The sequence below is a fragment of the Orbicella faveolata genome, unplaced genomic scaffold (genome assembly GCF_042242905.1).
Source record: "Orbicella faveolata isolate gen_17 unplaced genomic scaffold, um_ofav_v1 contig_2, whole genome shotgun sequence".
Taxonomy (NCBI): Eukaryota; Metazoa; Cnidaria; class Anthozoa; order Scleractinia; family Merulinidae; genus Orbicella; species Orbicella faveolata.
In genome coordinates this window covers 30,902,272-30,926,496 of record NW_028301547.1, presented here as the reverse complement: position 1 = coordinate 30,926,496, position 24,225 = coordinate 30,902,272, and the positions used below count along the sequence as shown (strand labels likewise).

The following is a 24,225-nucleotide window of genomic DNA, read 5'->3' as shown; positions in this document are numbered from 1 at the left end:
GCCTTACTTTCTAGTGGGTTTGTACCATTTGCCGAGTTCTGTGCTGTAAAATCTTTCAACTACCAGGTGACCATCGACCTAAGTCGTTTATGGCCTTTCGAAAGCGCGCTAAAAATTGAAACATTGTTACAATCATGACCAAATTTATCCCACAGCGTTTGGATGGAAATAAGAAGTTTAGACTTCTTTTGTTACTTTGTTTGTTTGTTTGCTTCGTCTTTACGATAAACAGTAAGCTCTTCATAAGCTAGATTACCACTAGAAAAGTTCAGCTGCCTGTCTTATATTTAATTAATATCTTCACCTGGTAATGTTCAGATCCATTATGTTCAGCCAACCTCTTGACCAGTGAAGCCATCTTGTACACATCGTTAACAATTCTTTCCACAAGTTCATAAAACCCGTCAGACACGCCGAAATCCAGCGACGGTATAAACACCATTTCAGGTTGTTGCAGCTCAAGCTTAGCCTCAAACAGGCCAGTAGTGTTGTGTTTAGTGTCTGTGTTCTCCAAGAGATAGTTGAGTGAACAATGAATGCAGTTAAAGAAGCCATCGAGGACCATATCATCCAGATAGTCTACATAAGCTCGCCAGATTTCGGACGACGCCTCGGCTTTAAAAAGCTCCAAGTTATTCTGAAAGATAAAATGCCATGTAAGGGTTAAACGAATTAATTACCTGCTGGGGATGGCATTGTGGAAACCAAATCAAATGTCGACATCTTTTACTGACAACAACATTTACAGTATACTATATGATTGTATATATAATTCTGGAACTCTTCAAGAGAGCTGAAAATGTTACGACTATTCGGAGCTTTTTCTTCTTTTTTAAGCGCAAAAAAACTCTTTGAAAACCAATAATGTTTTTGGCACTGACAAGTGTAAAAGTGAAAACGCTGACAAACCATCTCTGAATCCTTGTAGCTCAACACAGTTTCATTTTACCAAGGCTTCTTCGCAGTACAAAGTAAGATATAGCTTCCAGAAACCACACGACTATCAACTTTACCTTCACAGGCTTTAGACCTTGCTTTTCACCCTTTGAGTCTACATCTTCAAATATCAACTCTCTTTAATGACTGCCACAAATTTCTTTTAATATCCATTGTGAGAATTTCACTGTCCATCATTAAAATATCTCCTAGTCAGTGATTCAAGAATCCTTGCATCACCTGTCTGTTTTACACCGGCAATACTGATACTGTAAGAAGCGAAATACCTGCATGAGCTCGTGGATTTTATCTCCTGCTTGCTGGATCAAAGTGTAGCGCTTGTTAAGGTTTGTTTCACTGTCCTGTTAACGAGAAATTCTAGCTTATTACACTGACAACAAATTCGACAATCTTTCAACCATTTTAAACTAGATGCTGATGTTTATTCACCTCCAAGTTCAGCAGGCCTTCCTTCTTGCCTTCCTTTCTTTCGTACAGTGGAGCTTCACACCATTTCGTCATCAACTGACTCATGCTTTCAACATTGTTCTTGGCCGCTTGGACGCGTTTTTCCAGATCGTGTACCATATCTCTCGTCTTCTCGATGTACTCCCAAGCGCCTGGAGATCAGAAAACAAATTTGCCCTAAATAACAGCCTTTATTATTCATAACTCACCATAATCCTTCCCTGTAAAAAAGCCTTTCAGTACACAGGAGCCTGATTGCAGTACTTAGAAAGACAGCCTTTAAGTTTTTTCTTCAATCTTCAGGGCATGTTTTGCTCCTTAGTATAGAAGGAACCAAAATGAAATTTTCACACAAACCTTCGCTGTTCCAATTCAAAGTCGTCTCTGCCTGCTGTAGTTGGCCATCTATTTCTTGTAACTGTCCTTCGACGAGAGGAAATTCCACGTCAAGAAGTGTCTCTCTAACTTTGTTGTACCAAGCAACAGTCAAGTCCAGATTTGACAAGAACTTGTGGAAAGTCTCATTCCTGGCGTAGATGCCAGTAGCGCTTTCAGGAATGTTCTCCAGGGTTTCGTTCTGTGCATTTTCTAAGTACTTAACCTCACGCAGCACAGCAATCAACTAAAACAGGACAGAAATTTTCCGTCATTTATTGCACACTATAAATACTGTCATTGCTAAGCTATGGCTTCAGAGGAGCTGGGATGTTCCCTGCTGGGATACCGCTCGCCCCCACCAATGAGGCCCGGGTTTGATTCCGGCCCGGTGTCATATACGGGTCAGTTGAGTTTGTTGTTAGTTCTCGCATTACTCCGGGGGTTTTTCTTCGGGTTCTCCAGTTTTCCTCCCTCCAAAAAACCAATACCTCCAGATTCCAATTCGAACAGAATAGGGGACCTGTTCCTCTCTAAATATTGTGAATTTTTCACTTTCAACCTACCACTTGTTTGAGCAACTTTTAATCAATAAATATCTCAATTTCTTCTGATTTGAGAAGAAATATTTAACAAACGCAGAGAACAAACCTGTGGATCAAAATTCACTTTGATCAGCTTTGTGTTTGTGTCTCTAATAATGAGAGGCTTGTCCAGATTTTCTTGTGAGATGGAACCAACATCTTTGGTCCAATCAACATACACTTTCTCTTCATAGCTGCAAGAATAAACCAAATCTAAATACAAACTTTTAATTCTTGGATAAAATTCTTGCAAGCAACAGGTATGACTATCCAAATGAAAGATATCTGTCAGTATTTTCATGTGGCACTATTACGCTCTACGAGGTGGTTCTAACCTTTACATCTGTGGATAAAACCTAAGTGTGTGACCATTCAAATGAAAGCTATTGAGAAGTACTTTCATGTGATACTGTTTACAGTGCTGTACAAATCTTACATGATTTCAAGAACTAGATCAACTTACGTGTTCAAGAGCTTGGACATCTCATCAAATTTATTGAAGATCATCATGGCCTCAGCAGTTTCAAGAGTGCTGGAAAATCAACAAGTTGATTACATCTACATTGAAATGTAGCTGAAAAAACTTCTTACGAACTTATGTCTACTGATCAAGGAAACTTTTCAAAACACAATTTGCTCTTTATCATTCATTGTCTCAAATTCATTACCATCATCCAAAAAAAACACTACAAAAAGAAACTGAAACCAGACTTAAATAATAACATCACGCCTTCAGTTTTCAAGCAAGTGCTCAATCAAAGCAAAGAAAGAAGGTAATGAAAACAAGAGGAACCCACTTCAATTTCAGTATGGGACAAGAAATTCACCTACACATATTAAAAGCCTGAAATAATGTTTCAGTGCACAAAAAGTCCTTAAGTGGTTTCTCTGCACACAGCCACAGAAACCAATAGAAAACATCAATTATAAACAATGGAAATGCTTGGAAATGTGGCATCAAAGGAAGAAGCGAGATACAACTGTATGACAATGTAACTCACCATACAAAGGAGAAAGACAGAAATCACAGTGCAATATTGTATGACTAAAAGAATCTCCCTGAGCAATAGTAAGTGATACTGAAACAGCATGATCAAAGATCAAGGTGTAATTAAGTTGCAAGTGATCAAGAAAAATCAGAAACTGAGATGTATAAGGTGGGGTTTACACAATTGGCAAGTGTTTGATTTCCTGCTAGAGGCACGTTCCCGTGCAAGAGAGCACATTATATACAAATTGTAAAACATTAACAGTAAACACAGGCAGAGCAAAGTGGAAGACAATAAGTTCTCAGTATGAACCATTAAAGAGAAGAAGCAAGAAAGCCTTGTTAAAGAGTTTTCCTACCTTTCCAAAGCATGAATAATTGGAAAAACACTGTCCGGCCTTGGAAGACAGATGAGCAAGTAAGAGAATAAAAGAAAGAAAATTGACAGAGAGAAAACAGAAAACTGTAGATGCTGACACAAGAGGTGAAGTTTAGCAAACATATCAAAGTTCAACAGAAGTGATCATTTCAGCACTGAGTGGAATCAGAGGACACACGATAGCGAAGATCCTAAATCAACATCCAAAAGTAACAACTGCTGATGGTTTGAAGAAAACAGAGGTTAGTATTTTCACAAGTAATAGTGGGAACCAACAATTTAGTTTGGAGAACAATCACTTTGGTGTCCCAACAGAAGAGTCCCAAAAGCCAGGTGAGAATAAACAGGAAAGAAGGCATGCAGTGGAAGAGATGCAAAAGTTAATGCTCTTTTCTCACAACCTTTCCATGGTTAGGTAAAAATGTTGTGAAAAATCAAAGATTGTCATAATGATAAGCTAATAGAAGTTAACTTAGACTTGTCACTGCAGTTGAATTTCATGGTTCCACCTACCCATGGTTGACTGAAAGTTTGAGTGCTTGCATAGGCTTAGTGATCCTGTCCCTGAGTTCTTGTGACCATTTCAGAGCCCCTGCAACATGAGGCATGTTCTTGTTGATTGGTGGTGTTCCTTCATCACCTGCCACTTGCATTTGACCGTCAAAGATCATCTTAGCTTCATCCAGTTCTTCCTCATACATCTTTAGTAGGATGGGATACTTGTATTCAAAGTCTGCGTGAATCAGTGGTCGGTCCAACAGAGAACCAAAACAGTCGAGAAGCTAAGAGGATTCAAAAGAATTATTTAGTTTAACAGTTTTCCAAACGGTCTTGATAACACAAATGCAACAATTATCTTTAAAAACACAACAACGTTTTTCAGTTTTATAAATGATATTTTAATATTCATTCAGTTCAATTGCAATCCTACTTTCAATGCAGCTTCTGTGCTTGGACAATCATCAAACCCTTGGCACACAATTGATGCAAGTCTCCTGTCCAGATCAGCTATTCTTTCCCTAAACTGGTTGTAGTCTTCAACAAATTCCTACAAATACAGCAAATTGGAAGCCAAGATCAGAAATAATGCAAAATAATTATCAGATTATTAAATTAAGTCTACTCTACAATCTCTGCAAATACTTAGAAAAATCTATAACTTTCATATTCCTTCTTTAAACAAAATCAAGACACTATCAAGTGAGAAGCTATAGACCTCCAGCAACTCTGAAGGCACAGTGACGATAACTCACTTAACATGTGTCCATGTCTTACACTACATACCCTGTTGGTTGCATCCAAGCCATCATAGGTTCGGTTACCAAACACAGCAAAAATCTCACTGAATTCAGAGAAGATCTCCACAACTTGATGACTTAGCATCTTGCCCTTGATGCCACCCAATTCTACCTTCTCCAGTTTGGAAAATTCCATAGTAGTGGCAAAGAGGTCCTAAATTAGTAACAAAACAAATAAACATAAGTGATCACTTCATATGTACAACATGACAACTAAATACCCTGGAGTAACACTGAAAGAAACATTTCTTTTTCGGGTTCCTATTATCTCCCCTTCCCCAGCTACAAAAACAAAACCAGCCCTTGTTGAAAGTGAATACATTTGACAACTATTGCACTTCAAGTCTCCGTCAAGCCGCCTCTTTCAAAACCAGAGCCAGAGACATGTTCAGCATACCAACCTCAACAGTTTTTAATCTTGAGATAAACTGGTCCATTCTGGTAAACACAAGCTCATTGGCAAACTCCCATTGCTTGACTTGTTGTTCTTCCTTGAAGAATTTCTGAATATTTTTCCTGACATCTTCAAAGGTCTCTTTGAAGAAGGAGCAAATCTCAATTGCCTTCTGTGTTTTCTCATATGCTTCCTCTGCCTCTGATTTGAAGATTTCTCCAGGATCCAGATATGTCCGTGCCTACAAGCAGATTGAGAAAGTCAAACAAATAAATGAGTCTTTACGGTTAATACTTTCATGTGTCATGTTTCAGTGGTTTTAATCAGGATCAGTTTCAATGATTAACATTGGGGAGTTTAAGAAACCAGGACGCGACGCCGAGGACAACGTCAATTAAAAAATGATTTTATATTTTACCCACGAAATCTTGCGATACTCTAAATTCATTTTGCTTTGTTTCTTAATGTCAAAACTATGACGAAACTGAATCTGAGACAGGGCAAAACATTAGAAATAAAAATAAAAAAATACTCGTTGTGGTTCGCATTTTCTGGACAATGCAGAATCTGATCATTTCATGTTGTTGTTTTGCAGAGAACGGCAAAGAAATGTACCAAGAATTATAACGCATGTTCACAGCCATTGTTCTGGTCATTAAACCTTTTGTTTAGCGACGTTCCCATTGCTGTTGCCATCATGGTTTTCTCAAACTCCCTAATGTTGAAATGCCCCGCTGTTAAAATCTTCACTTGAACATTTTTTTTTACTGAGCCATTATACTCTTCAAATTTATAATACTGATTACTGATTCAGCTGAAAACAGCTCCAACCTAGTAGCGCAGGACATAGCAGTCTTTAAAATGGTTAGTCCCCCTGGAGGCATGTAAATTTAAAGTACTGACAAAGAACAAGGTCTACTATACAACAGAAATTTGTACTTAATAGTTTAGAAAATTTCTTAAGGCTGAGCATTGAAAAATCCCCTTTCTTCTTGCAATGAATATACTGCAGTTACACGCAAGTGTGATGTTCACTGTGAGCTCACCATTTCAATCAGCATGTTACAGAGTTCCTGTAAAAGAACAATCATCCTTGGAGCTCGGCAGTAATACTTGGAATTGGCCCAGATAAGACCAACTGTGTGCAGAATGGCAGGAATGATCTTCTCCAGCTCGGAGAAATCAAACTGTTCCATGTCGTCCAGCAGGCGACGTAAAGGCTTCAGGTGGATATTTATGTCCCTTGCTTCTTCCAGAGCTATGGGAAGATAACAGCTAAAGTTTTATGACTATTGCAGGACAATACTTGATAAATTCAGAGTTGTTAGAGACGTAATAGCCTTGAATCTTTGCCAGTGTTATTAACTTATGTATATAACAATGAGTGAATTGCATATACGTTTAATGATTGCTGTGACTTCAATTTAACTTTACAATTCTCGATCTTTCTGCTAAACAACAGCATTCTCTTGCTTGAAGTTGCCATCTTACCTGTCTAACACACAGCTGCATGAATTAACTAATGCCTCACATCTTTCTTCACTGGTTAAGTAAATTTAATTGTTTAATTATCTAAATGAGGGACCCAATATTTTCTGGGAGGATTATAAGGGGTTCAGAAAGAGGTCCAAATAAGGTTCCAGAAGGGGATCTAGAAGGGGCTTCAGATAGGGGTCCAGAAGGGGGTCCAGAAAGAGGACTGAGACAACCTCTTGTGGTCAGAATGCCAGAAAGAACTTACCAGCTACAACATCCTTGAAAATTTTCTTGAATGCTGGGAAATAGCTACTCTGTGTCTTCTCCAACAACTCAGCCATTCTTCTTACTCTTACATCATGGAGCTGTGTTGTATTAAAACAATCATTGTACACTGTTATTTAATATTGAAAACTTGGAAACTACAATTGTGCATAAATAAATACTTATTTACAGATGTGCTATAATTTTCATAGCTGATGTTATCGTAACTAACCTGTTCAAAGATGCACTCCAGGTTTGCGGCACGAGCTTTCCAGAAGTCCAGTTCTACCAGTGGTCCAGGATTGTGTCCTTCAAGGAGAGGCTGTGCTGAATTTCTTTTGAGAACACTCTGTATTTGATGTGTCCATTCAATAATAACTGATTCAATGGAATGAACTAAGCCACGGTCAAATGGTTCACCCCTTAAAAAAAAAAAGCAAACACAATTACCATAATGGTCTTTAACATTAAAGACTCTTAGCCATTTCAGTAACTTGTCTGGGTACATACATATTGTTCCTGAAAATTAAGATGTCCTTGTCTTTTCATGAGAAGAAGAAGCAGTTTCTGTAGTTTGAGTTTCCTCTACAATTTTCCCCAGGAACTTCACTTGCTCATCGAGAAAGTAGAATAGACAGTGTTTAAGCCAGGAAAGCCTTAGAAACAATCACTATGATAGAAAGATGTAAATAACTTACAGGCGGCTTTCGACACACGTCTCCAAAATGGAAGAAAAATTTCTGTCCCAAGCAGGATGCGAAACCACGTCTCCACGCAATACTAGTTGGGTGTGACATCCACTACACCATCGGGGCAACCATGCTGGATACGTGGCAACTTATTGATGTGTCAGTAGATAGAACGTGGCCAATCCAAGAGACACGTGTGTTTCATGGCTCCTTCCAGACAATCAGGGTTACATAACAAGTAGAATAGAACTACTTGAGCAAGGAAAGCCTTAGAAACAATGATCCTGCTGAGGACACAAATTTTTCTTTCATATTTTCAAGGGCGTGTGTTGAAAGCCACCTGTAAGTTATTTACATCTTTCAACCATGATCGAGAAAATGACAGACAGAATGCACTAACCAGACTGGAATATACATTAGCCCTGGGCTATTGGACAGGGATTTTCACGGCTCACTGCCTTTAATTTCCCACCAGTAAACTTACCAAAATTATTATTTTGATAAATTATGTCAATAAATGACTTACTTTTCTTCAGCTTCCACCGCATCTGAGACCTGCTCTGATCCAACTGGAAGTGGTAGTAATGTCTTCCCCTTGACTTGCCCAGCAATGACAAACACATTACTTTTAAGTTGATGAACATGACGCAGCACATCTTGTGACACAACTGCAGGCCACTGTTCATGGTTACGAGAATTTGATAACAAAGGGACTAAGATCTAAAACAAAAAAAAAAGAAAAATATGAGCATTAGAACCATCACTTGTTGTGCCGTGCAACTGCACCTTCATACATGATATGCTGAATGCAGATTGTTAAAAGTCAACAACTTGTTAATCCCTGCCTGAGCCTTAATCTCCAGAGATTAAATAATTCAATAAAGGTGTTACTTGAATCTTGATGAGCTCAAAACTTTTGAGCTGAAAATTTTATTGAGCTCTTTCAGTTATTTTAAAGGTGACAGAAGGCAGTACATTTCTCTCAACCTTTGTGATTTTGCTATAAATGTTCCACAAAATGCCTGATTACCTAAGTCTGGATTTCCTGATTGCAATAATTTCAGCTAAGCTGGCCATTGTTGCACCGCGGTTACAGGACGTATCTGTTGCGTAGAGTACATTACCGCGAGCGTTAAGGATCGCGATTTTAAGGGAAAAGGAAGAAACTTCGGAACTTTTCTGTGTCATCTTGCAAACTAAAGTTCTGATTTGAGGAGATCCTTGTTCAAATACCCCGTAAAGTAAAATGGAATGTCTGTGTTCCCCTGCGTTGACGACGAAGTGCATTATTAAGCGCATGTTATGTAAGAATAATCACCAACAAATGTACTGCACGCATGCAAAATAAACTCATAACATTTTCGGTCCGGGTTGTTTCAGTGCTATTAATGCGTTAACATTGCGTGAATATTAAACCAATACAATTTAAATGCTTTATCAGTGCAATATTTCGTGCAATTAAGCTTATTGTAGCTCTGTGCGTGAAATAAATCGAGTTGTAGATTTCATTGTTTCCCGGGAATGGTGAAGCACAAACTTAAGACTTAATTGCCAAGTTTGCAAAACAAGTTACCTCGTCTACAAGGGCTGACAGCTGTTCCAGAGGTGAATGCGATAAATCTCCATAAGTTAGAGCTGTTTTGTAATTGTCTTTTCCAACGTTCATTCCTTTCTCCTTCTTGGAGAAGTAGACAGCCTTTGCCTTCATCGACGATGGAAACTCAAACGTTGGTTGAAGTTGTCCCGCATTGTTCTGGTAGATGACGATTATATTATACTCGGGTTTCTCAAAAAAGTCTAAAATAGTTTGTCTGTATTCATCATTTCCTTGTAATTTCGCCCATTTATCAGCCTTCATTTTCATCGACTTTAAGGTATACTCCGAGATGAACTCGAAACGAACGTCGTTGAACTCCATTCTTGGTCTGTAGCTTGGCGGGATTTGACCGTGATGAAATTATTTACAAAATTTACAATGTCTTTCGAGGTCCGAGGATCAAAATGAAGTCCCTCTCAGTGTAGGTTGTATCGTAGTTCGAGGCTAAGTAGTAGCATTTGTTGCAGTCTAGCCCTCCACACTGCTGAATTTCTGAAAATTTGCGGCTTCGTAGGCCTTCCCTTCGTCCTTGCCCCAAAGCTACTTTCACTCTTCTCTTCGCGTAGGTTGCTATGGAAACTCATTGTTTACCACCGTTCCCAGGGCCGCCATTTTGAACATTTTGCGTAGACTTGCTCTTGTGGAGAAACTAATATTTTATGCCCTCTTGAGACCAATTGAGTCATTCCTTTAGCTTCAAAATGTTTCACACCTGGTTTGGAGAGCTCTTATATAAGTATGATTTCTGTATTTCGGGTGTTAAGATAAATTCCGACGAAAATAAAAGATGAATTACAACAGTCCCTCCCCTAGACGGGTATTTTTGCCGCATTCCCATGATCCAGTTCAATCTCGAAATAAATAAACATGGCCGCTTGAGAAATTGTTGAGTGACAAAAAAGAACAACTTTAATTACGTTTGATGGGAAATATAAACGATACTGAAGCGAACATTGAACGGAAACCAAAAGAAGCGCAACTTTTATTTGCAGCAGAAAATGGTCATGTTGACAAACTAAGCGCCCTTCTCGCCGAGAAAGACGTAAAAGTTGACTGTCCGAACAGTTCAGCTGTTACAGCTTTGTTCTTAGCGGCAAAAGAAGGACACGAGGAATGCTTGAGACTGTTACTTGAAGCAGGGGCAAGGGTGGATGGTATCGGACTTGGTAACACAGCTCTATCACCGCTCTGGGTCGCGACTTATGCTGGGCATAAGAACTGTGTAGAGAGACTCGTCAAGGCAGGTGCCAACCTTGATACAAAGTTCCCGGAGATTCCATTGTTCATTGCGGCGCGTGAAGGGAGAGCGGACTGCCTCAAGATTCTTATAGAAGCTGGTAGTAATGTAAATGTTAAAAACAATCGTGGACAAAATCCAATGCATATTGCTTGTTCAGAAGTTCATGAGAGCTGTGTAGAACTCCTGGTAAGTTGAATGACTTTAAAATATTAAAGACACTTACATGTATGAAGTCATATATCGGTGGGTGGCAAGGCGGGGTGACGGGGGTCCCTCAAGTTGATTAGCCCCTAACCATTCAGCCCCTAACCAGAAGTTGAGTGGGGTGGAAGTGGGTGGGGGAGGGGGGGGGGGTGTAGTGCTTACTCTTACTAGTCCCCAGAGAATCATGACCTCCAGCTACAATCTTGGACAAAATAAATGGAACATCTGGACCACCCCTCCCCCCATTTCAATGACGCCAAAATGGCGCGTTTTTGCTCCTTCGCGCCTTCATCATGGGGGGGGATGGGAGATAATTGTTCCATTTTATTCTGTCCAAGATTCTAGGCCCCACACTATTAGCATGCACAGCTCACAGCATCTGTGCACTGGAAGGCTGTGAATCCCAGACTTTCGAATTGGACCCAACCACAAGTCATAATTCTTGGTGCTTGCCAAAAGGAACTTGGCCTCTGAAGAGAATGGCACTCACCCCAGTACATCCAATATAAACTAGTCAGATGTCTAACCTTTCATTAAGTTGAGTGCCTAATGTGGTAGCATCTAGTTGATGCCCCCGTATTCTTCACCTGGTCATATACTCTGCTTGATCAGGCAGTGGTAGATCTTCAACACAGACACTGGTCTCCACCATCAGTGCTCTTCACAGGGGCTTCATATTTAACATTTTCGGCAGGAGGGCATTCTCATAAGAAAACTTTTCTCTAGATGGTCAAACCACAGTAGCTGCCCTTGGGACTTGAACGTCCACTGGTTTTTAAAACCTGTTGATTTGATAGTTAGGATCCCTAGTACCTTGGAAATATTCACAGAACCTCCAAGGCAGTGCCTAGTCCACCCTTTTCCTTCATTTTAAGGGTGTGACATATAGCAAGGTGCTGGTAAGGAAGATTAACCCCAGGGACTTAGTCTCAGAAAAATTTGGTGGGGGTGTGCAGCCCGCTTCCTAAAACTCTTACTCTATTTAAGAACAGTATCTGCGATTTTCCCTAAGCTATTTATGACCTGACCAAAACATTTGATACCCTATAGAAGACATGACTCTCAAATCAATACCCTGTTTCAAACCTAACCTAAAATTAGTTTCCTAGTTCAGACCAATGTGAAAGGACTTTCAAGGCAGTACTTCTATGCTTTTATTAGAGAGCTAAGGATAGCTTCTTCTTAAAAACGTACCCAAATTCACGACTACAGTGAAACCTGTATTATGCGGACCCCACATCAAGTAGACACCCTCAATTGAGTGGACACCAGTTTGAGTCCCAAAATTTCCTTCCCACGTATACTGTAAAATAAACCGGCATTCAGCAGACACCTCTTTTAAGTGGACATGGACACCAATATCAAGCCAGTTCAGACTCCTTAAACATTGTTCAGTGATGTCATTTTAAAGCTAATTAGATTATTCCAGATTGATATATTGTCTGACTGAACATTTTGCTATGAGCAGTCTTTGATCTTTCACTTTGTTACACTGTGTCACAAAAGGTTTGATAATTAACCATTATTGCACAAATATATATTAGAACCTGTTTAGAGTGGACACCCTTTATTAAGGGGACACTAGTGAGTGTCCCAAGGGTGTCTGCTTAATACAGGTTTCACTGTAGAAATATTATGCAATAAACATACCCTATATGAGACCATTGTTGCAGAGATCATACCTATATAGCCCATATAAGGAAGTACCCCTCCCCCCGGAGATCAACAAGCACTAGTTTTGTGAGAAACAACTTTCAGTACCAACAAAATAAAAAAAAAAACAAAAGTTGAATACTGTAAAGACATGAATGATCATTGCTGTTACAGAGGCAGTGGAGCATTTGGCAACATGAGGGGGCTCATCATTAAGCCAACCACATACCTCTACTCATATTTTTCAAAATGTCGTTTGCGTTGTTTGTTTACACAAACAAACTTCTTTGCGATGTCTACAGTGTTCAAAGTGTTCAAATTTTTGGCAATGAAACATGGGGGGCTGAGCCCCCCAAATATTTGTTTGGGGAGAGTTACAGCCCCCCTGCTTCACCACTTAGGTGTTATGTACAGAACTTCATCAGCTGAGAAATTAAATCCTGGAAAAAAATTCAGACTTGAAAGGGATTCAAACCCGTGACCTTCAGTACTCTATTACAGAAATATTGGCAGATGGAGAATTTACTCACTCCACAGGTTCCAGGGAAAAAGGAGGAGGTGATTTGATCTCATTATTTGGAGCTTGACTCACTGACAGAGCCCAACAGGAAAAAAATAAACTGAATTCAAAGAGATTTCTTTTGTATTACTCAAATGAGCAAAAGAGAGTCACTTGAGTTCCTGAGTATCTGTAGATTTGGCAAGAAGAAAGACATCAAACACCATGTGCCAAGCCAAATTAATGAGAAAGTTCAACCTGCTAGTTTAGCGTTCCAAAAAAAGAACTTAAATGAGACATTCCGCTTTACCTCAGAATTCAAAACCATACCCCACCCCCCTCAAAAAAAAAAAAAACTGCAGTTAGTGACCATAATTTCATTCTTTTCAATATGCCCACATATTTTCAGTAAAAGGTTGTGATCAAATGCTTGGTGAGCAGTCACTGCTGTTACATATAAGTAGCTGCAACCAGCTTTGGAATTTATGAACTGGGCTGGTTTCTTTTCTTTCTTTTTTTTTTTTTTTTTTTTGATCTCTCAATTGTCTTCAGTGACCATGACATCCCTGATAGGCTACGTGTTGCAATCATTCAGTTCTGCATAAAAATTATACGTTACTCCCTCTCAATTTTGAATACACAGTCAGATTGATCTGTCTACACTAAAACCATATACCGCTGTTGCAGATTCTGATTGAGTGGGTGATCTCAAACCCAGCTAAACTAGAATTTCTGCGGGGGAGAGGTTCAAACAAGAAACCTTCTGTGGGAGTTAGATATGGATTTTTTGGAACCACAGTACACAGTAATTAGTCAACCATCGTTATATCCTCTGTTTTTTCCTGTTTCCGAGAGCATATTCAGTCAAGATATGTTATTTGTTAAACGTACTCACACGTACAGCGGGGGAGGGGTACACTGGGTTGCCACTTTGTAAGGGCTAGGTTGCTCAGCTAACTTTGGAGTAAGCAAAGAGTGGAGCCTTTCAGTCTGTGTTGTTACAGGAACGATCGATTCGACCATGTTTCATAGCTCTCTGAGTTTGTCTGACGCTTGAGCTGTGGTTTGAGGAATATTGGCCTCGTTCTGGTTGGAATTCTCGATGTGAGCAATGTGACACTTTCGAGGCATATGGACCCTTCTCTTACGAAAACACGTCAAACTAAACACGACACATGGCCTCCAGTATTGAAGACGCACTGATAAAACTAGACAAGCGCCACAGCGTTGACTACAACAATGATGAGGTGAAGCTCATAAAATCCAAAATAGAGGCGATTGTTCATGATATCTCTACAAGAATAGGTGCGTCCAATCCCAACCTTTCAAATACCGTTGTTCAATGTGGTAGTTTTTATCACAATAGCAAAATCACTGCTCCGGATGAATTTGATTTCCTCTTGGTTTTAAACAAGTTCTCTGAACCAGACGTTTGCAGTTCTCAGCCCTTTGATGATCCGGAATATCCGCAATTGGTTTCATTGAAGATCGACTACAAGAAATTAGATATTGAACCTGAAGGTGGTTTTGAGTTGGAAGATGACCCAAGAAGAAGGCAAGTGGCACTAGCGGCTAGAATTGAAAGTGATTATCGTAATTCTGTTCGAAATTGTTTACCAACCTTGCCTTTACCAGATGGGATCTCATTTACAACATCGCAAAAGTCGATCAGAGTTGTTGAAGGAGACAGAAAATTTCTAGATTGTATCAGGTTCTCTGGACCAGCGCTGACACTATTTCTGAACTGGAAAGGAGTGCAGTACCCCAACTTAAACATATCTCTTGATATGACTTATGTTATTCAAGTCCAAGGTTTACCGTCGTATTGCAATATTGAGAAACGTTTACCAAGTGAACATCCGTTAATAAAAGCTGGATTGTTCGCTGAAGTCCATCACGAACTGTTCTATTCACGCATGTTGGATGACACATGGAGGCAGACATTTACTGTACTTGAAAACAAAATTATTTCATTTTGGTTTGAGGAGACCGAGTCAAGTAATGTGTGTTACCGGCTGCTGAAAATAATCCGTGACATTCTAATGCCAGTGAATCAGCTTGGAGAGGCCATTTTAAAAACATATGCCTTGAAAACTGCATTTCTTCATGAATGTGAACAATACCCAGAGGCAAGATTTTGGACCAAAAAAGAAATATCAACACGTCTTATATCCATCGTTCAAAGGCTTCTGGCTGCATTTCAAACCAGATTCCTTCCAAACTATTTTACTGAGACACAAAATGCGTTATCTTATCCATTAGATTCTGAACCTGAAGTTGAAAATTCAGAGGAAGATAATCGTTTTATTGCCAGTGTACATGAGGCTACATGTAAAATAACTAAAGATGTAATTTGTTCATTAGAGAGTAGTTTAAGTGATGACCAGCCTTTCAAGCACTGGTTTGAACCAATTGCAAGAACTGTAATCACAGATCCTGACATTTCAGAGGACATGCAGTTTTTGGGTTTGTAACTGGACTTGATGGTAATTAAGAACAATGCTAGTGCCAGTCGAATTGTATTCTGCTCTAAATGGCATGCAAGAGTGCCAGATGTACATTGCAAGGAACTTCTAAGTACTCTGGAGGAATGTCTTGTAAATGGTTTAGTAGAAAGAACTCCTTGTATTCTCTTAGCTTCCAACAATTTTTTCATTATTTTAATTAAGATTTCAAACAAACTGCAAAGTTGATGTGAATTTCTGTGCCTCTTATCATGCACTTTGCAGCCATTGTTTCTGGCTCTCAAAGTCCTCTCTTCTGAAGGGGCTCTCAAGCTAAACCCCATGCCCTATCTCAGTTGAAAGTGCACTTGTAAAAAACACAACAGAAGCCTCCCCTTAAATAACAGACAGATGATGAGCACCATTAGAGAGTTTAGTGTCCATAAGTCTGAGGCAGGTGCTCGTTCCCTCCCAGTATTTGTATAATTTTATAGTTCTCAAGGCTAATCCTGTCTTCTGTGAGAAAATAATGTTGTTTGTTTTCATTCATGGAAGATAAACACAGAATGTGAATTGGATGCTATAGACCGGAGTGGTTGCACTCCGCTACATCACGCTTGCATCAACGCACCAGATGGGCACAGTTCTGTTAAGGTAGGTATATATAGGCTATTGACCAAGTGTAAGATCAAGATTGCCGGATAGTGGCCAAATTCTCCTTTTGCGTGTTTATGGACTAAGATGGAGTAGAGGTCAGTGAACGCGCAGAAAAAGAACTTGGCCAATGTCTAGCAATCTTGACTGAACAAGCTTGGTCAGTAAAGGATTGGAAAGAACACTATTTTTTGCGGGACCCAGCCAGTAATCCCAGGCAGGGAAGAAAGCGTCATCTTGCCTGCTCAGGTAGCCAATCACAGTGCAGGATTCAGTTCATCTTGCCAGCTTGCAGAGCTAGCCATATAATAAGTTCTCTTTAACAATTACTGACAAATTTAGCATAGCAGTGCTTAATAAATTTCAAATCAAGGACTTTGATAAGTTAGATAATCATTCATCACTCGTTTCTGTAGGCCTGTAGTAAAACTATGTGACCATTTTCTCAAGAACAGATTTTTTTAATCTTGTCGAATGAGTGATCTACTGAAACCTAGTAAGACTCCAACAAATCGAAATTTTGGTTGCTATGTTCTAAGATTCTGAGATCCCATTGCAAAATTCTCAGTCTTATAATGAGGCCTTATTAAGAGCTATAACACTGAAGGTAACATTCCGTACTTGTAGTTTACCATCTACATGTATCCTTCAAATTCTGTTGTTAAACCAATTTTTTTTACTGTTTAAGATGCTTGTCGAAATGGGAGCAGCAGTGAATATTTCATCAAGAAGCTGGAACCATGCAACGTCTTTACATTTCTGCTCGCAACTTGGCAAAATGGAAAATTTAAAACTCTTGTTAAAATATGGCGCTAATGTGTTCATCAAAGACAAATGTGGACACACAGCAAGAGACAGGGCGCAGAAACATCCAGAATGTGAGAAAATTCTTCAGGAGCAAGAAGGTAGGATTCAAAATCCTGATAGGTTTGCAGTGTATTTTTATCATTTACCTAACATAAATTTTTGGGGAGACGAAGTGGCCTCATGGTTAGTGTGCTTGTCTCCAGATTGACGGTCCAGGTCCAAGCCCTGGCTGGGGACATTGTGTTGTGTACTTGGGCAAGACACTTCACTCTCACAGAGCCTGTCTCCATCCAGGTGCATAAATGGGTACCAGCAAACTTAATGCTGGGGGTGACCCTACGATGGATGCATCCCATCCAGGGGAGAGTAGAGATATAATTCTTAGTCACTTCATGCTACAGAAACTGGGATAAGCCCTTGCCTGATGGGCCGCTTGGCTCGTTGGCAGACTGAACCTTGTTTTTCAGTAAAGGGATAATAATAATTATTGTCTTGAAAAGATCATTAGTTCTACTCATGGAAATATGTGGCCTAGCAGGTAATACATTGGACAGCCTAGGGGTGTTCCCCCCCCCCCCCCCCCCCTCATCCTGGATGGGATGTTAGTCCTTCATAGGGCCATCCCCAATTGTTGAATCTGCCAGTATTCATGCACTTAGGTAGAGAAAGGCACCATATTAATAGTGTGTTTTTTTTTTTTTGCAAATGAACAAAGCAGTGACCCCCACCAAAACGTGAGCCTAGACCACTCAATCAAGACTCCAGTGCACTAACAGTTAGGGAAACTAATGCATCCAGCTGTTTGATGTCGCATAAACTGGTTTCACAGATTACTTTAAACCCTACACACTGGTTCATATGAGGATTGTATATCAATGATCAAATCAAATGATCCATGCAACAATCTTGAGTTTATTCTTCACCGATGGAACAAGAACTAATTATTTTTTAAGTTTGCTTAGATTTTCTCTGCTCTTCTCGTGTAAAATAGTACTTTTCCATAAATCATGTGACTGTACAGTTGAAATACACCTAAATTAAACTATTATTGCAAAATTGCACGTTCTTTGCCAGTGGGTTAAATAAATTTCTGTCTGCTTCTGTAGCCCATCTTGATCTATTTTCCGACAGGCGGCATTCTTTATTTTCCACATTCCCATCATTTAAATCAAAAGTTTTTCTTTCACAGCTCACCCACCAAGACTGCTACAGCTGTGCTGCTGGTCACTCAGAGGAATCCTTGGAACTAAACGACTTCAAAGAGTACATGAACTACCAATACCACTGACTCTACAGCAGTTTTTACTTTAACAATTAACATGGTTTTAACAAGGTGTAAATATATTTACTTTTAGGCTCAATAATTTATGTCAAATGTCTCCATCAAAACTGGGGGATATTTAACAAAGGATATCCCTAAAGCAATATTACTCGGTTTTAAAATCCTATTTTCCCACATTTAGTTCTTGTCCTGAACAGGTTTTTGAATTAAGAAAAAGTAAAGGTTTTCAATACCACAGAAAGCGTAAATCATGCTAAACTAATGTGACTTTTGACGGCCAGGCCGCGGGCTTGGCCAAACTCAGGTTACTGGTTATACATGGACTGCGAGTAATTTTAACACAAATTCAGAGCTATTGTAGTTGTCCACGTATTATGTGGGACTCCATGGCTTCCATAGTTATTGTAGACGAAGTAGGGGATCAGTACTCTACCTTTATGTAGCCGAGAAAAATAAATCATTTCAAAGCAAGATACCGAAATAAAGCTTGTCGTTGTTGTTGTTTCTCTCTTTTTTTCTCTTCCTTCCTGGTCAATTAAGATTTATATTCCCATACAAGATTGGAAAACTTCACCCGATGCGCAGTTAAATGACAAATTTCCTCCAAAATAATCCACTATAAGCTTCAATTTGAATAGCCGACTCTGCTAGTTGGTTCAAATCAATTCTTGGTTAGTGCTCAGTTTTAAGTGGACAAAAACTTTATACCAGAATAATTTTAGGTATATTACAGTCCTTTTTGCATTTTCTAAAAGCTAAAGATATAAATAGTTTCCTGAAATAACACCAAAATCAATTTCCCATGAGAACTCGAGAAAATGAGAAAATGAAAGTTCAGAGAAATTGTGCAAACACAGGTAAAATTCATATGAACTTCACGACATTTGGTGTTGTTAGAAATGATTCCTTTAGAGAAGATATTTAAAACAGTCGCACAGAAGTTTGCAATAAAATGTAGATAATCTTGGCAGAAAGTTTTTGTCCACTTGTTTCTCGAACTTCTGGCGGATTCCCTCTTAAGGTATTCCACTGCTTTTACATTCGTGGCGGCTACAATCTTGCACGCGCATTTTGTTTTCGAAACGCGTGTGTTTCGTTTTGTTGACGCGCGCCGCAACTATAAAATAAACGAACTACCACTTGAAGACTTGAACGGTTAAGAAACGGTTCGATTGATAAGTCAGTTACAGTGATCCTAGCAGACATTTGGTCCTGTATAAGAGCCTTGAGTACAGATAAGTGGCAAAGAAAAATAGATTTTTTCACCTTTCAATGGAGATCAACGAATCTCCAGTTGTTTTTCAGGACGTAATATCGAAGTACAAAACGACAAGAGACTTTACAGAGGCATGCGCGTATTGCTTAATACCTCTTGCACCAAGCTACGACAACAAGTCACTGCTACTTTGCGAAGAATGTGAAGGAAAATGGCGCGAAGAAAAACGACCTGTACAAGATTCCGACGATCCAGAAACACCCTTGAGCTCGGCAAATATCAGCTTGACTTTGGGCGACGCCGGCGATACCGAAAACTACGCTCCTAGACAATTTGATAAAGAAAACGACCTACAGAGACTATTTCTGCACGTTGAAAAGGAACTTACAAGGGAAGATTTAAGCCACGGGATGTTAAATACAAGCGAATCTCTTTCAAGAAGCAGGATTATCGAAATTGTGAAACGCGTATTGAAGACATGTGGTTATGTTGTAGCAGGAGTGATTGGTGTTCCCCTAATTGCAGGTACACTTAATTTATGCCTTAGATTTCCTTTTCCTTCAATTATTGATTTTCGTTAAAAGTGGTCTTGTTTAGGATATGGATTCTTAGATAATCGTTATGAAACAGTTCAGTAAAGTTTCGGCATTCGTTCATACCTTCAGCAGCACAGCGAAGGAATTTTGTTAATAATTTCCTCAGCCTAACGTAGGCAGAAAAATCGGAATCGCTTTCAAACTATTTCGTGAAGGTAATCTCTTTGTTGTGGATAAACAGTTTCAAAAAAAAAATTTGCATTGAAACATATCAGCAAACAGACAAACATTTGTCACTGAAAAACACGTTCTTAAAATATCGGAAACAAATTTTCTCCTTGGAAACAAAATTAGTTCCGCAACAAAATGTCGCGTGAGCGTGGAAACGCAAAAATATTGTGGGAAACACAATATTTCGGCGACAATTTTTTCAAACTCGAACATATCTCATTTTCAAGGGCCTCAGGGGTTGGTCGTTGATATTTATTAGGGCTAATGTTTCAATATTGTTAGGTCTATCTTCATCTTACTAGTAGGCCGCGGGAAAGCAATTTTTTTAGCAACTGTGTCCTCTCTGTGAAATAAGCTTCAGCAAAAATGTTAAAAACTGTAAGCCAATGCTTATCGTTGTAAAGTAGAAGATCATTTAAGGCCTCCCTTGAATAGACAACACCTTGTGCAATTAAATTGTTATAGGCCACAATTGCGAGCTGAGTGGCGAGAAAAATTGTCTGGTGCGAAACAACTGATTTTGCGACCTTTTGTGTTGCGACGGATTCATAGAGGGTGATACGGGCTCAACCACGTTCCCAGGGTCCTCTCTGTACCTCGGGGGTGGACCCTGAGAACGAGGTTGATACGTTTTTCACTATTATGCGGACGCTCAATGCTCAAAGGCTCTCACTGTTATGTTCAAAAGGCGTCCCTGTTATGCTCCATTATGCTCACATAAAAAAAGATAATATTTTCCCTTAACTCCTGCTTAACGCTTATTTAATTGAAGCGTAACCGACACCTCATTATAATTCTCCATTGCGCTGGCTTGATTATCACGAAATGAGTTTCTAGTAATGAAAAAAGTCGCTCAGGTGCCATAGGCCCTTTGCAGGATCCGGTCACATGATACGGAATTAATTATGCTGGGACGCACGTTACACAGTGGGACTTTCAAAACAAAGGAAATTCGGGCTGGACTGGTACGAGTTCCTTTGTTTTGGAAGTCCCACTGTGTAACTTGCGTTCCAGCATAATTTATTCCGTACTATGTGACCGGATCCTGCAAAGGGCCTATTGCAAAACATTCTCGCATGCTGAAGCCCAATTTGGAAGCTATTATTCCAGCATAATTCTCGATCCTTTTGCCTCTCTATTATGCTCAAAATAATGCCGGCATTAAGTGTAAAACTCTAATACAGGCACAAACTCCCATGTAGAATAAATTTCTGTGAGTCCTTTTTCTGATCTTTGAAGGAAACTGAAACTATTGACTCTAAAATTTGGAAGAATGTTCAGAATCGATTCTGTTGCAATCAGAAGTCCCCTTTAAATTTTCACCGTGGGCCAACTTTCCATGAGTAAATTAACCGTCACGAGACATCTACTCAGTTTAATTTTAACTCGCATTTCTCTACAGGCGCTGGTGCGGCCGCCATTGTGGTTATTACAATAGGTGGTGCTGTAAGTCCTCCTGTGATTCTTGCAGTAGCCAAACATCGTAAGTTAACTTCAAACCAATGGTGGACGTACACGCGTAAACAGCGATATTTTGCCATCGGCTGGAGTGTGCTCGTTGGAACTCTTATGCTTCCATTGCTGGCTCCTTGGGGAATTTACAAGCTGTTTAAAGTTCTCGGTGCAAAGTTACTTCAAAACACAAGCTATTGGATGAAGCTTCTTGATTCCCACAGCCGAGGCTTCGAGGAAGAAGAAACCGATGAAAGCTCCAGGGACTGGCCGAGGGAAAGTGTTGACACCCACCAGGAAACGGCCCTCTTGGTTTTGGGGAGAGAAGAGTCAAATACTGATGGATGTCAGTCTAGTGCAGACCCCGCCCAGATACAAACAGAACCGAGTCAACCAATACCACCAGAAGCTGTTGGTTACAACGAGGGGTTACTAGATGAGGATAGCTGCTGTGTGGAGGAAAACTTCGCTGATGTACCACCTGAAGCTGTTGGTTACAACGAGGGGTTACTAGATGAGGATAGCTGCCGTGTGGAAGAAAACTTCGCTGACGCAAAGAGAGTAGGCCTAATTTTAGGCTCGATCAAAGAAGAAGACGATGAGCTTGAGGATTTTGAAGATTCGTGCCATATATGCAGAGGAACAGTGTGGAAACCGGGCCATGGACGAGACGCTCTCTCAGACGAGGAAAATGACGATGGTCGTCGAGATACTCAGCGGTTATGGGCAAGGAAAGCGGTGTCCGACACGCATTTCGATATCAAAATACCAGATGAAGATTTCAAAGCACGTCAACTTGTCCACGGTCTGTGTGTAGCTCATCAAACGTGTGATGAAACAAAGCAAGCGTTCAATGGGGAAGAAAATCCCTCGTTGCAAGCATTGTCAGAATGGCAACAATGGCAAATGGCAAAAGAAAGCCGCGACGAAGATGAACCTGTAAATAATGTACTCACCAAACGTTTACAGGATGCAGATCAAGGGGAAGAGATACGCAGTATTCCCCAGTGTCAAGAAATAAAGGACCTACCTGAAAAGGGACCAAAGAAAACCAAGAAACGACGCAAACGGCGGACTGACAAGCAACTTGCGAGGGAAAATCTTGACGTCAGTTCATCTGCGAGTGAAGCTAATGAATCTCTGCGCAAGAAAGAAACGGACAAAGGAACAGCGAAGTCACAGTTGGTAGAGACCAAAAACACTGCTGAAGCTGAAAAGGAGGAGACAGAGCTACAAGCCGAGAAAACAACACCTCGAAAGTCTCGCAAAGCCAGGCAACCAACGCGTGAGATGGCAAGAGACAAAAGAAAGACAAAAACTAGAAAATCCAAGTATCACGAAGAGACATTGCCGAGAGGCGGAAGAAACAAGCAAGAGGAGCAACAAACACATGTAGCCAGAAGACAAATAGCTTGTCGTTTTGGTACGAATTCGCCCAAGAAAGACGAATCCGAAAGTAAAAATTTCCCTAAACAGAAAGCACGTGAGACCCAAGGTAAAAATCCCTTTACAGTGTCTTCAAAAGGTGTAGGCGTTGATGCTTCTAGGATAAAGATCGATGATTTCAAGAAACTAAAGCCAGTTGCCACTGTGGTGTTCTCAGCGAGCAGTGAACAAGACATTGTAGCACTTTATGATGAGATTGATTAATGGCAACAAACGATTATACGTAAAACAATGTAAATTCTAGTGAATTAGAAATCTAAATTTTATTTTGACAATAAGTTTCCGAACTGTACATTTTCAGTATGTCCTTATTTCTTAACATAATGTAAACCTCATATTTCTGTTTCGTTTATTTACAACACAGAAGATGATTTATGTTTGCAGTTCTTCAATAATTCGCCGTACAACTATGGAACAAAACTGAACTATCTCTATAGACATTATATTAACTATAGAGTTTGACTTAATTGATATCCCTGTACTTAGTTTGTCCAGTAACTTGCAGATCTGAACAGAAATCGCCTACTTCACCGTCAGTTAATACTGTTTTGGTCATGAATAAGCTGCAAGAAACATGTAAAAGCTTTTATTTTACCAATAATATTACGATTCATTCATGAAATATTGTAAAAACATCACTAAACATTTTTTCTAATAAAAAGTTTTGCCTCGTATTATTTGCAGTTTGCTAGCTGCATATGTTTTCCCTGGTTTGCTACAGGAGAGCTTAAAAGTAATGTTAAAAGAACCGATTTTTAACCCAACAACGTTGCGTAAAAAAATCGATGTCGTGTAACATGGCGCGCATGCAGGGCGACTTTCAAGGCAACATGTTCCAAGTTTTGGAAAGCAATTCAAAAACCTGCAACATTGTTGCCCGAATTTTACATGTTTCGTTAAAATCTTCTCGTTGCCGACCGTTGCCGAAACAAAGTAGTGTCAATTGTAAATATGTAAATAGCAATTTCTATTTTAATTTTTCGTTGTCAAATATTTTGTTGCTCGGAAATATTAGCTGGTCAAGCTACTCTGAAATTCGAGCTTAAATAAAGTTTATGTATGTATGTATGTATGTATGTATGTATGTATGTATGTATGTATGTATGTATGTAT

At 39.6% G+C, this 24,225-nt stretch overlaps 4 protein-coding genes across 4 annotated transcripts in view; 3 read left to right on the top strand and 1 right to left on the bottom strand.

The window, feature by feature from the left end:
* Window positions 1-10,037, bottom strand: part of LOC110051531 (dynein beta chain, ciliary-like) — a 43,251-nt gene extending 33,214 nt beyond the window's left edge. The window contains exons 1-15 of the mRNA XM_089288639.1: window positions 9,425-10,037; window positions 8,378-8,571; window positions 7,395-7,584; window positions 7,164-7,263; window positions 6,469-6,680; window positions 5,430-5,663; window positions 5,015-5,182; window positions 4,662-4,778; window positions 4,244-4,512; window positions 2,827-2,895; window positions 2,431-2,557; window positions 1,762-2,026; window positions 1,387-1,556; window positions 1,224-1,298; window positions 305-637 (exon numbers count right to left, since the gene is read on the bottom strand). Coding sequence (XP_089144765.1) covers window positions 305-637; window positions 1,224-1,298; window positions 1,387-1,556; window positions 1,762-2,026; window positions 2,431-2,557; window positions 2,827-2,895; window positions 4,244-4,512; window positions 4,662-4,778; window positions 5,015-5,182; window positions 5,430-5,663; window positions 6,469-6,680; window positions 7,164-7,263; window positions 7,395-7,584; window positions 8,378-8,571; window positions 9,425-9,769 — 2,868 coding nt within the window. The 5' untranslated portion in view covers window positions 9,770-10,037. The remainder of the gene's footprint in view (window positions 1-304; window positions 638-1,223; window positions 1,299-1,386; window positions 1,557-1,761; window positions 2,027-2,430; window positions 2,558-2,826; window positions 2,896-4,243; window positions 4,513-4,661; window positions 4,779-5,014; window positions 5,183-5,429; window positions 5,664-6,468; window positions 6,681-7,163; window positions 7,264-7,394; window positions 7,585-8,377; window positions 8,572-9,424) is intronic.
* A 244-nt stretch (window positions 10,038-10,281) lies between these two features.
* Window positions 10,282-18,716, top strand: LOC110051533 (uncharacterized). Its single transcript, XM_089288641.1, has 4 exons — window positions 10,282-10,874; window positions 16,044-16,142; window positions 16,831-17,047; window positions 18,139-18,716. The coding sequence occupies exons 1-4, from the start codon at window positions 10,371-10,373 to the stop codon at window positions 18,258-18,260; spliced, it is 942 nt and encodes a 313-aa protein (XP_089144767.1). The 5' UTR covers window positions 10,282-10,370; the 3' UTR covers window positions 18,261-18,716.
* LOC149112826 (cyclic GMP-AMP synthase-like receptor) lies at window positions 11,095-15,732 on the top strand. The gene has a single exon (XM_089288640.1). It carries the CDS (start codon window positions 14,220-14,222, stop codon window positions 15,516-15,518), a length of 1,299 nt encoding a protein of 432 aa, XP_089144766.1. The 5' UTR covers window positions 11,095-14,219; the 3' UTR covers window positions 15,519-15,732.
* A 758-nt stretch (window positions 18,717-19,474) lies between the features above and the next one.
* On the top strand, window positions 19,475-23,316 carry LOC149112825 (uncharacterized). Its single transcript, XM_089289378.1, has 3 exons — window positions 19,475-19,972; window positions 21,617-22,117; window positions 22,181-23,316. Exons 1-3 carry the CDS (start codon window positions 19,504-19,506, stop codon window positions 23,314-23,316), a joined length of 2,106 nt encoding a protein of 701 aa, XP_089145504.1. The 5' UTR covers window positions 19,475-19,503.
* The last annotated feature ends 909 nt before the right edge of the window (window positions 23,317-24,225 follow it).